This window comes from Sturnus vulgaris, chromosome 11 (genome assembly GCF_052056855.1).
Source record: "Sturnus vulgaris isolate bStuVul1 chromosome 11, bStuVul1.hap1, whole genome shotgun sequence".
NCBI lineage: Eukaryota > Metazoa > Chordata > Aves > Passeriformes > Sturnidae > Sturnus > Sturnus vulgaris.
The window spans coordinates 12,631,745-12,644,672 of NC_142253.1; the positions used below are offsets into that span (position 1 = coordinate 12,631,745).

The 12,928-nt window shown below is 36.2% G+C and overlaps 1 protein-coding gene across 17 annotated transcripts in view; it reads left to right on the plus strand.

Moving 5' to 3' along the window:
• Positions 1-12,928, plus strand: part of ERC2 (ELKS/RAB6-interacting/CAST family member 2) — a 407,597-nt gene that overhangs the window by 80,053 nt on the left and 314,616 nt on the right. For all 17 annotated transcript variants that reach the window (XR_015806058.1, XR_015806060.1, XR_015806062.1 and 14 more), the window contains 2 exons: positions 6,141-6,296; positions 11,284-11,451. Coding sequence is in view for 1 of the 17 variants with exons in the window: in XM_088171529.1 (XP_088027655.1) it covers positions 6,141-6,296; positions 11,284-11,451 (324 nt within the window). In the remaining 16 variants the exon portion in view is untranslated. The remainder of the gene's footprint in view (positions 1-6,140; positions 6,297-11,283; positions 11,452-12,928) is intronic.

Sequence of the window (12,928 nt, forward strand, 5' to 3'; positions counted from 1 at the left end):
GGTAAACACGCAGTTAAAACAACAGCAGGACTTTATAAATACAGTATCTGTCTTTTAATAGATATCAATTAGTTTGGATTATATGAGTAACAGAAAGGTACATTGATTACAGAATTTCATTTTTGGATGTATATTTGCTTTGGACATTAGTTTAGAAGTCTTTGTATGAAATCTATGTTTTTGCAGTAACTCATTAGCCAAAGTTAATGGGAAAGTAAGATACTGGCTGAGAAACTTAGTTCTGGGATACAAAAGCAGTGTGTTAGAATAATATTCTAATCTTCATAATCTTTCATGTGGGTTATATACCAATATAAAGGACATGTTGAAATTAATTTTCAGTTCCTCTTCCTGTACCAAAAGTCTTTGAGAACAGAGGTGGGGCTACAGGACACATGTGATGCCTGTAGTTGCTCCTGACAGTGCCTGTGTTTTCTGTTTGATTCCCAGGAGAGGTGGGCATGGTGCAATGTTCCACTTTTTAAAAATCGGATGTTTCTAGGCAGGGCTTCCATTTGTTGTGAGTGAGGCTGCAATCCTATTGCTGGAGTACTGATGCAAAGCTGCTTTTTGCCTCTGAGGCACCCAGTTCTCTCTGTCCCCATGAACACACACCCCTTTGGGGTTGCCCCTGTCTGAAGTGAACCTAATACTGAAAAGAAAAAGGGACAAATGGGACAAATGTAAGACGTTGAAACCCACATGATTAACAGCAGTTTTCATTACAAGTTCCAGATTTGGAATGTTTTCAAGTAAATTTAAGTTGTCTTAATCCAGACAGCATTTGTTTTGAAAAAAAAATGTGGACCATTTGTTTTGAATGATGAAGCACTGAAGGAATTGTTTCCCTGCAGTGTTGAGGGTAGAAGGAGGGAGAGGATTAGCTGTAATATGGCAGTCTCAGGCCATCCACTCCCCCACGCAGAGACTCCAAGCAGTTTACATTTCTCTTCACCACACCCAGCCCCTTCCAGCCCCTCACCACTTCAGCTTTTGTCTGAGTGCCTTCCGTGGCTCCCCCAGGCTCTGCCAGGATGCAACTTTCCCTCCTTCATAAATCCTTCTGTTCTCTCCGTGGTTTTCTTCTGTCCCTTGCCACTGTGGAGTTCTTTCTGTCCCTTTTCCCAGTCTGTATTCCCTCTCCAATCAAGTATACCCATTTCTCCTACCTGTCCTCCCTGGTGTTTATTTGTGCTAGGCATCTTCTGCTCTACATGTCCTGTGATCTTCATTTCTCTCTAAAGCTTTGCAAGTAGTTGCTTTTCCTTCCAGCAATTGCATTTTCTGCTGTGTTGTTGACCGGTGTTTATCTCTTGTATATTCATGCAAAATAAAAAAAGGACAAACAAAAAAAGATGGAAAATTCACATCCTATGCCTTGACTCCTGTTTTTCTTGCTTTATTTATTCTTTTCCAGATACCTATTGTCTTTTCAAATGCATTGCACAGGCTGTTCTTTCCTAACTTTCTGATTTTGCTTCATGGGCACATTTGCTTCCAGATGTCCCATGTCTTTTGCTCTATTGTTTCTCACTACACTCTTTACTCAGTTCTCTTTTCTGCAACTGATATTTTTCTCCAGAAGCCCTTTTTTCTTCTGGAAAGTGGAGTCACAAAACTAAGGGAGGGCAGAATACTTCCCTCTCCCACATGCTCCCATTATTCCCTCAAACTAGTCTAGTTTTGATGCAGTGGTTGCTTTTAACTTTGTGACTGTGGATATATGTGATTTAACTGCATTTTTTCCCATCATGCCTAAATCTTAATCTGTTAAAGTATAAAATAAAACTGGTACATGGAAATCCTTTCCTTTAATTGCAATTGCACTTATGCATGCTTCCTTGCATATTGTGTGCTGGCAAATGCCAGATGACTGATATATTTGAATATATTCTGAATATCAGTGATATTCAATTGATATATTTGAATATATCCTGAATATCAGGGATATTAAATGTTGACTAACACCTATTAATATAATAAAAACAATTAAAGGGAAACACACTTTTCACTTGGTTTTATACAAGTACTCCTGAGCACGTGGAGTGGGTCAAAACTTGCTCATCTCTTGTGAGGCCCCACTTGGAGTGCTGCCTTCTGTTCTGGGCTCCACTGGACAAAAAAAGACATGGACCTGTTGGAGCAAGTGCAGAGGAGAGGCACAGCAATGCTCAGAGGGCTGCAGCAGCTCTGACAGCACAGCTGGGGCTCTTCAGCCTGGACAAGAGAAGGCTCCTCAGTGCCCTTGCAGCCTTTCCGTGTGAAAGGGGGCTTATAAGAAAGATGGGGGCTGACCTTTCAATAGGACCTGTTGTGATAGGGACAAGGAACAACAGGTTTACACTGAAATAGGATAAATTTAGATTGGGCTTATGAAGAATAAAATGTCATGATGAGCGTGGGGAGGCCCTGGCACAGGTTGCCCAGAGAAGCTGTGGATGTGCCTTCCCTGAAGGTGTTCCTGGCCAGGCTGGAGCAGCCTGGGGCAGTGGAAGGTGTCCCTGCCCATGGCAGGGGGTTGCATTAGATGACCTTTAAAGCTGCTTCCAACCCAGCCATTACATGCTGCTATGGTCTAACTCTCTCATCACTAAAACCGTGATATTACCTGAGAGAGAACTTCAGAAATTGCCTACAGGTATGGCCTAGAACTCATCTTAAGGACAGGATACTGAAAAATATGTGGAGTCTAGCAGCTATGAAGTCTCTATAAATGTAAGCTGTAAAGTAAATGAAAATATTTGTGGTTTACCTTACTTGCAGAAAGAGCCATCTTTATGTATTGATCCAGCTGTGATATTTCAGGTATGGGTTTGGTTGTAGAGAAGTGTGTGTGTTTGCAGTGCAATTTACTCCTTTGTTAAGATTGCATGAACTTTCACTTCCCTTATCTTCAAAGATTAACCTGAATATTCTCTGCATTAAATTGACAAGGTAGCAATTCATAGTCAGGGTAGTTGTGTATGGTCTGTTGACAGCCTGTGTACATAAGTGTGTTTAACTTCAAGCATTATTAAATGTGAAGTTTCTAATATTTCCTTCTGATTGCTTGTTGAATGCCCTACAAGCAAAATTTTGCAGACATATTTTAAATTTATCATGTATCTCAAATAATGAACAGTAGCTTTTCCTTTCAGATTAAGACAGTCTGGAATTCTGAATTATATAGGGTTGGACTTGATGATTTTTGTATGTCCCTTCCAACTCACAATATTCTGTGATTCTGTGGTTATTTACAAATGTTTTGCCCTTTTCCTGCCCCTTAGTTTTCCGGAAATGTACTATAGGATTCTTCTAAGGACTGATATGATTCATGAAACATCACTGTGGAAACTCACTTGTTAGTCTTTTTCCATTGTGAAATATTGTTTTCTTCAACATCAGAACACATAGTAATTTTTTTCATATTCCATAAGAGGTGAGTTTCTGCTAGGTCCAGCCAGCAGAAACCTAAATAGCCCTAACCTGTCACAGACTCTCTGCAACACTATTCTAATAAAGGAGATAAGGAAGAAGTATTGGTTACTGCTGGAAGGAGGGGATAGATTAGGGTGAGTGCTCTATCACAAATCCTGGTACATAGTCTGATGTCTTTTAACAGATTCAGAGGGACTGACTGAAAAAATCTGAACAAATGCTGTATTGTTTTAGAACTCAGAAGATGTTTATTAGTACCATTTAATACTAAGCTGCTTACTTAATATTATTGCAAAGAAATTTTTGTTGTGATTCAACACAGGCCACGTAGTTTTTAGAACATTGCTAATGGGGATAAATCTTAGAGGTTTGAGGAAATATTGCTTCTGTTCCCATTTCAGTTTCTGAAAGCTTGTCAGACCCTGTGCCCCAACAAGACTGATTGAGTTTTCCAATTGGAATTTTCTGTGGGAAAATGCTGATTCAGCTGAATCAGAAGATTTTATGGGAATGCATCAAAACTTTTGGCAAATGCAAAGCTACCTAAGTTTCTGTGCACCCTGTAAGCCAGCCCTGCTCCCCTGTGGCTGCACCCACTGGGAGCTCTGGGATTTCTGGTTCCTCACTTTCCAGCAAGCCAGCATGCCATAGGGAACAGTACCTTGGACTTTCACAGAATTTGTGAAATTTCTGACTTCTGTTTCAATAAAAAGTTTAGTGACAATTTTTCAAGACGTAGGAAAATAGCTTTTACACATCTCTAATCATCAAAAAACCCTTTTCCTCAAAGATTTCAATTTTATGATGAAGCAGAAGTACAGAAAATTCTTCTACAAGTTATTTTAGGTATTTCTCATGAAGCTTAAATGTTATTCTGTGATGTATAAACCTTCTAAAGAGTGTAGTAGGCTGTACTAGAAATTGTTTCTGCCATATTATATTTGCAAAGACGTAAAATACCAAGGCAGTACAAAAAGGCAGACTCTTACAGACTTAGCTGGGGAGATCTGATGAAGACTATTCCCAGATGTCATGTCACAACAGGTCATGTAAGTATTCATATATTTCATTGCAAAATCATTCCAAAGTGTAGTGAAGCTTAGGTTTTGCTTTTATCTTCAAAAATAGGAGGAAAATATTTCTGCAATGAAGTCTAATGGAGCAAGCTGAATTGATTACAGGATCTATGAGATCTACAATTATTTTTGTGTTGTATTTAATTCTTGGGAGCTTTTAAATACTTCTATATCTTTTCTTATAATATTTTGCCTGTTGGGCAACTTCTTTAAATAAGATTCAATGAGAATTCTTCCTCTTTTTCATTCCATCTCAATATTTTACTTCCCTTTTGAGAATTGAAATTAATTTTATTTTTTTTTAAATAAGAAAATAATAAAAGAAAAACTTCTCTCAGTTTGAGATTTATTGCTGACTATAAAGATAAAAGCAAAAATGTTAGAGGAATGACAGTGGGCCATCTAAATGACATTGCTCAGTCCTTAGCTTTCATTCTTTATGGATTTGTAACAGTGATCTTCAAAAATAATCTGAGATTCTTTTTCACTTCAGTACCAAAAATTCAGATGCTTTTTGGAACTTCATCTGGACTCTCCTGTTTTAAATTGCCACATTTGCCTGGCTTTGTTATGAAAGAAGTTATTACAGGAGTTGGGGTTTTTGCTTCTTTTTTAGGCAATCTAAAGAAAGCAACAGAAACAAAGTTGTAGTGATTCAAGCTTAGCTCGTCCTTGTAAAGGATTAATTCCATTTGTATTTTTTTTCCACATTAGCTTTCTAACTTAACCTGGTCTTAGTGAATGAGGTTGGTTTGTTTTATGTATTTTTAAATTTTTTTTAGATTTTTTTATTTCATATTGATCTCAATGAAACTAGAATTTCATCCAGTCTCTAATATTTTATGGGTGGTTGGTCCTTTATGTTGTTGAACAGATTTCCTAATGAGTAATTCTGCAATGTTCTTTCAAACAGAAAATTGTTACAAGTTTGTGTAATCACTTTTGTAATCTTTCTAACTCTCACAAGAGGGACTTAGCCAATTTCCAAATGACTGGAAATAACAAGAAAACTCCACTGTTTTCCAGTGCAGTGCTGGCACACGTGGCATCCATTGGCTGGCCTGTAGAAATTTTTAGTGGTTGTGGTTTTGTTTATCTTGGGACTCACAATAAAAAGTTGTAAATCCCCTCTTAGTGATGTGGTTAGATTAGCCAAAGAAAAATATATGAGGACACAACCTTTGTCCCTCTTGAGAGCAGGCAGAACTGCAGAGAAACAGAGTCCTTGAGCCACAGAGAAGTGGCCTTTGCCCTGCAGAGACATGGACTGGTCTCCCTAGGCTGAACTTGGTGTTTAAGAGCTTGGAAGAACGGCCAGGCCTAGGTGGTTACTAATGATAACAAGGTTTGTTATCATACATATGTGGAAAAATAGAGCATCTGCTATTCTGTGTAGGAATTAAATGGAATTTTTACCAAATGTATTCTCTACAGACTGTGCAACTATGGTGAAAGAGGTCTGGTCTGAATTGTGCATTTCTTTAAACTAAAACTGATAGAATTATTCCTGGTTTATGTGCATTCTCTATTTGTACTATCTGTTTTTGCTGTCTCATTATTTGATATTCACTCAAGTACAGATATGCTTCTGTTATTCTTTAATATGTGTCTCATATAATTTTCAATACTTTCTTTTTTGTAACTTAGGATACAAAAATAGCTTCACTTGAGCGCAATATAAGAGATCTTGAAGATGAAATACAGATGTTAAAGACAAATGGAGTTCTGAATGCAGAGGACCGAGAAGAAGAAATCAAACAAATAGAAGTTTACAAGAGTCACTCAAAGTTCATGAAAAATAAGGTAAGATCTATTTATAAAAGAGATTAAGACTGTTTAAATAATGGGGAAAAAAAGTTTAATGTGACCAATTCCAATGCAAGAAGCTGCACATCTCCTTTTGGTAAATCTCTACTATATAATAATCAGTAGACATGAAGGCATGAAACATTTTGGATAAATGAAAATAATTTGATTTTAGCTTTTGATGTAGTTTTTCAGAAAGGGCTTTTGATTCATAGATGATACCAATTTGTACTCTGCTCATGTTTTCAAGATTAGCAATTTAATGACTTTGTTCCTTTAATTTCAAGTTACTGTACATAGATTATTAGTAGCTGACCACAGGCAGGTAGTAAATATGTAGTGATGTGACACATTTCCTGGTTTCAAACTCACAAAATATTATTGCTTGTTCATTGTTTGGGGGTTTTTGCTACAGAAGAAATGAAAATATTAGTGCCCATCTGGAATTAATCCAGATTTATTAAGAAAAAATAATAATCAAAACCATATTTATTCTGTTGGAAAAAAGTAGCTCTTAAGCTACTGAAAAATAACTACAGCTCCTAAGTAGTATTATCATCAGGAAAATGATTTTGCTAATATAAACATCATTAATTTCAAAGTAATTCAGTTTTAGTGACTTACAGCAAAACTCCCAATGCATGTCAGCAAACCTGTTGATATAAAAATAAGGCACAAAGCCTAGAATGTTAACGATCTGCTGACATTTTTTGTGAGGAAAAGCTTGAGGATATTTCTGTAGCATAGAAAGCAGATTAACGAGAAGAGTATTAGATATGCATTGTTTTGTCACAGCCTTCTGATCTTGATAAATGCCACATTCTGATGAAGCTTTGTTTTCTTTCACTAGTCTTTTTCTTCCACTTTAAATTAAGATTTGCAGCAGAAGATGTTATTTTTATCACTCGTCTGAGAAGCTTTCAAGGTAGAAAAGTATTTATGGAAATGTCAGCAAGTAGATCTTGCTGTACCTGATTTGTTGAACCTGAGATCTTTGATAAATTCTGATAAACAGGATTGATGGCAAAGAACAGTACAAAACTCTCCTGAGGTGCTTGAAGCTCTTAATACTTTTCATTTATTCTTGAAGTATAACTTGTTTTCAATCTGTTCTTATTTAAATAAATAGGAAGGTGTTGAATTAAGGGAAATACTGAACATCATGTATTTACATGAATGGTAGAGAATGTTTGGAAGTGTTTATTTTCTTAACTATTTCTAGTGATATTCACTCCTTCCAAATATATAGGCTTTAATTGTGACTTGCAGTTAAATAAAAGTTGTAAAAATGAGAGAAAACTTACTCAGGTTACTTTTTCTTGCCCACTTGATAAGGCCTCTCCTTGCTCAGTTTTTGAAGGGAGGAAACTTGTCATTACTCACATAATACTGAAATTGTCAAAACAGGTCTTAAAACTGCACCTTCAAATATCTTAACTGAGAATATGAATAAAACATATAGAATGGTACATACTTTTAGTAATAATTTCTGCTTTGGAAGACTTCCTTCCCTTACTAGGATTCATCCTTTGGCTGTCAGCCACGTTTTTAAATTAACACAGATGCATTTTTTCAGGTTTGAGTTTGCACTTGGCATGTAAGTAGTCCTTTGAGTTTTAGAACTCTCATGCTATCCACTGGAATGGGTATGAAAATCGAGTGGTAGGTTAGTACAATTTCAGCATCTTACCAGTAAGATGAGTTTTAAGTATTGATAAAGCAGTAATAATGTGCTTTGTGATTAATGTCTGCATGTAAGAACTATCCATACTGAATGAAGGAAGCATGCAAGTTCTAGGAGATCCTCTAGGAAAAAAATAAAAATCCACAAAACAAAACAAAACAAAAAAAAACACAAAAAAAACCCACAAAAAAAAAACCACACACACACAAAAAAACCCCCAAAACAAGGAAAGAACTACAGCTTTTTTTTTTTTTTTTTTGGTGTGTGTGTGTGTGTGTGTGTGTGTGTGTGTGTGTGTGTGTGTGTGTATGTGGGTAGGCCTGGAAATTGAACAACCAATTTAAAACCAGACCTTTACCAACATAACTTGCAGAATCTACTGATAGACTTGTAACATCTACTGTGTGCAGGCACATTATTTGTATTGCTAATCATTTTCCTTTTCTTAAATCCTTCACTTTAAAAAGCAGTTGTCATTGGTTGCATCAGACCAAATCCTATAATGTGTTAATCAGCATAATTTCATTTAATGGAATTATTTACTTCAAGATTTAGCCTATCCATGTGCAATGTTCAGAGGAAAAACTCTGATTTTTTTTTTTCCTCCCTTTGTTTCCTGGTTACTCCACATAATGTCACATAAGAATTTGGTGTGTAAAAATAACAGAAGAACACCCATAATGGTTTTCTGGAAATAAAAAATTAATGGATTCTAAAGAACTGAAATTATGGGAGGTGACAGAATCGTAAATTGAGAAGGAAGAAAAAAGAATTGGGGTTTCAGGAAAAGAGGTGAAGCAAGATCACATTGGGCAATGTTGAAAAAGTGGTGACAGGCAAATTGCACACGTGAAATATGTGAGACTGGGGGAATGTCAGGGTCAGAGGACAAACTTGGAGTTTTTTGATGCTACAGCACTTATATCCAGACTTGCAGGGTATCCTCAATTTAGTTCTTATAAAATATAAAAATGTTTTTGTTCTATTATATGACATCATGAGGTGTCATTGAATTGTGACGGTTGGTTTTCACATCACTTTAGATACAGCAAAAATGTTTGCATATTTGCTAGAGGCAGCAATCTATTTCATGTCCTGTTTAATTAGTTTTTTTACACACTGAGATACTGCAGAACTTTAAAAAAGCGAATATTCCCGTGCCTAAAATATCTTAATATAAGTTTTATAGTTTTTTTATTATACCTCTTTATTTTTGTTTTATTTTAAAATGGAAATTGTACTTTATTTTTAAAAAGACATCAGCACATTTATTCAACAATCTTTGTGTGTTTGGTTTGTTTTAACTCTTAATGTTTTTGTTCTATTTGAGAGCTGTAACACATTTTTAACTCCTGACAATTTGTAGATCGTGTAGCCAGAACTTTACACTAAACAGATTCCATTTCTAAAACACAAAGAACACACCTGCAATGAAAGCAAAGCCTTTTAAAATTTTTTATTGTTTCTCAGGGTGTGGGTTGTGTCATGGGGAGAAGGGGGAAGAGTTTCTAGAAGAGATTAAGCATCTGTGATGTTCACATGCGTCTCACATAAAGCCTGTGGTGTAATTCAGATTGGCTGCAGATCTATATTTTGTCTTTGCATCTCATAGACAGATTTTCCCATTGTTCATTTTCTATCCATTTTCTCTTGGTTGCCATCCTTGCTTACATGCTCTGGCAGAGATGGAGGAAAGTGCTTTGCTTTCCAGAGCAAGCTTTCTCTAGCAGCTTTTAATTGCATTCTTTCTCCATCTCTGTTTCTTGTATGCCTCTTTTCTTATTTTGATATTTTCAGACTTTAAAGGTGATTTTTTTTAGTGCCAGGGTAGATTCTTGATTTTATACAGTAGCTCATGGGTGACTATGTGAGCACCTTAAGCAACAATGCAAACATATTGGGATTTATAAAAAGAAAGAAGGAATACATATATTGAGACATGCATAAGGACTGTAGTTGGAAGAATCATTGCTTTTAAATTTAATTTTTAAATATGCACTTCCAATATAAAATAAAATAGAAGCATTTTGATTAGCAGCGAATATATCCAGTACCATACAACACTGAATTTGTAAAATGTTTTATTATGTGGATTTTTTGACTGAGGTTGAGTAGGATCAACCCGTGGATACTCTTTCTTTTTTTCCTGGGAATTTTTGAATCATCTTCCATCTACCACTTCCAGTTTTCTTGCTTCCCAAATGTCCACTGGGACATGGAAATGAGCTCTTCATATAAGGGAAGGGATTGCTCTGAGTTATGCAGATGCAGTGAGGCATTTTATTCCAAATAATCCTCATGAGGTGATGTATCTGGAATCATCTGGTGACCAGTGTTATACCACAAGAATTTAGGAGTAGTTATATACCACCTAATTCACCATCCTTTCACCTATAGCATAGTTCTGTATATAGCCCAGTGCTTTGCTCTGATTTGCATATTCTAAATCCACCACAATTTTGTGTCCTGTGGCTACTCTTCCCATTTATCATTGTGAAAAGAGGAGAGGAATCACAATTTTATGACATTTACTGATGAACCTTAAATTCACTTAAATTCAGAAGCTGTCTTAATATTGTGTTTCTGCTATTTCCTCTGGGATAAGATTTTATAATCTCTCAGCCCTTTCATTGTGTGGAATTTTTTATAATGTTTTCCCCAGACTTCTCTTAAGTTAGTCTTTTTGGCTTGGCTTGGCTTTTCTACTACCTGAGAATTCCATGTGAACTGCCAGGGAGAAAGCTGGGAGTGGGGATGGTGGGCAGCACCAGCACAAATTTGCAAGAAGAGGAATAAGGTTGAAAGTCCATTTTTCTGTTTTCCTCTCCTTTCTAAGATGCCTGGTTTTTCTTTATCAGACTCCTAAAAATTTCCTGATTCCCTCTGGCCAATGACAAGTCATGGGAATCATGCTGTTGGAAGGACTGAATTTATACTTTTATGAACACTTCTTTTCCTATGCATTTTTGCTGTCATGCCAGACTTGCCTCACATGGGATACATGCCTTTGAACTTAAGTGAGGTCCATGGTGAATTTATAGGCTAAATCATCACATATAATCTTCAGGAGTTTCCTTTTAACTTCTGCAACAACAAGGCATTCATTCTTAAGACACAGTGCATTAAATTGCAAGAAACACAATTGAAGGTGTGAGTGTAAAAAGTCTGAACTTTAATTCTCTTCCAGAATTCACAGGTGTCTGATTTGTTATACCACGGTCATTGACACCTTTCAGATTTCCAGTGGAGTTATGAATTGGAGACCAAATTAATGACCTAACTTTTCCCCCCCCACTGCAGATTGATCAACTGAAACAAGAACTCTCAAAGAAAGAATCAGAACTTCTTGCCTTACAAACCAAGCTTGAAACCCTTAGCAATCAGAATTCAGATTGCAAGCAACACATTGAAGTGCTTAAAGAGTCTCTTACTGCCAAAGAACAGAGAGCTGCCATACTTCAGACAGAGGTACTGTATCTCCTAATCATGAAATGCAATAGAAATATTGAGTTCATGGCCAGTATCAAGGTTTTGATGTGTTTGATTCTAATCTGTGTGGCAGGAAAGTTGTTAAAGAATAATGAATAATTTAAAACAATTTAAATGCCAATGTATTTGGTGTATATATAATTTTGGTAGTTCACTAGCTGTCATTCTAGACCTTTTTTAGAAGTGCTTATGATTGCTTTTAAGAAAATGTTTGTGTCTAATTCTCATTGGCTTCAATGGGGGAAGGTGGACCTTAATGACTTGATAGTTGTGATATCATGACCTGTTGCCTCATCTATTAGGTGACTGAGTTGCTCTTTCAGTTCCTCTGGTCGAAGCTTCTTTCCTTCTGTCTATTTCTGTTCTGAAGGATGAAGCTACTGATGTATTTTAAGGGATCTGTTGAAAACTGCATATTATTATCTGGTTATTTTTTTCAAGTGCACTCAACATTTATTTAAAAATACTAATAATTTCGTTCTTTAAAACAGACCAGTGTATTAATTATGTATCTACAAAATCAGACCATAAAAATATGACTAATGGAATACTTATTTGAGATAGTTGTCACATTTCAGTGAATGTCTAAATCCAGTGTTTAAAGTGTCCAATAACTATTTTCCTGGTATTTAAAAAAACTCCACAGGCTTGGAGAACACAATACTGATTAGAATGATTGCTATTAAAACTTCTTGATTTTACTTTTAATGTGTTTGCTTCTTTCAGGAAACAAATACCTGTGGAATTTAGGCATATAGTGCCAATAGTTTATATTCAGAGAAGTATATTATTTAAGGTATATAGGAATCTTATAGAATGTTTCAAATGTCTGGCTAGCAAAACTCTAGGAAAAAAATTGGCTTAAACTCATCTTTCTTGTGGAAGCAGGAAATAAAGATTTCTAAGATTCTGATTATTCTGTTTTGCTATATGTCTTGTGCTCTGCATGCTAAAAAGATACAGATGAAATTTGGAATTTCCAGCTTGTGTTTAATGGGCCAACCAGCATATGTGTATAATACAAAATAATAGAACAAGCATAAAAACTCCAGCAATTTTGGTGATCTCAGTCTAGCATTTGAGTAGGAAAGATGGTGTATTTTAAATCCTGGGCTGTGCAAATCTGTTTTGCAAGGCTTGTATGACCTGTTGTACTGCTGAGGATGGTGATGAATTCCATTGGTTCTCCACTGATTTGACTTCCTAATCCCTTATCAGACTGGTTTGTATTCAGTGTGTTACAATCTTCTGGCTGATGGGCAGTGGTACAAAGAACTGAATTACAGTGTTCTTGATGAAGGGCTGCTGGGATTCTGCAGTCCTGGTGGAGAAACAATTGCCTCCTGACAGGTACCTAATTCCCCTTCTCAATTTCTGCACAAGGCTGCTGAGCTTGAACCTTTTCCATGGTCAGGCCTAGACTGTGCTGTGGTAGCAATCCAGCAGTGCTTCTAGA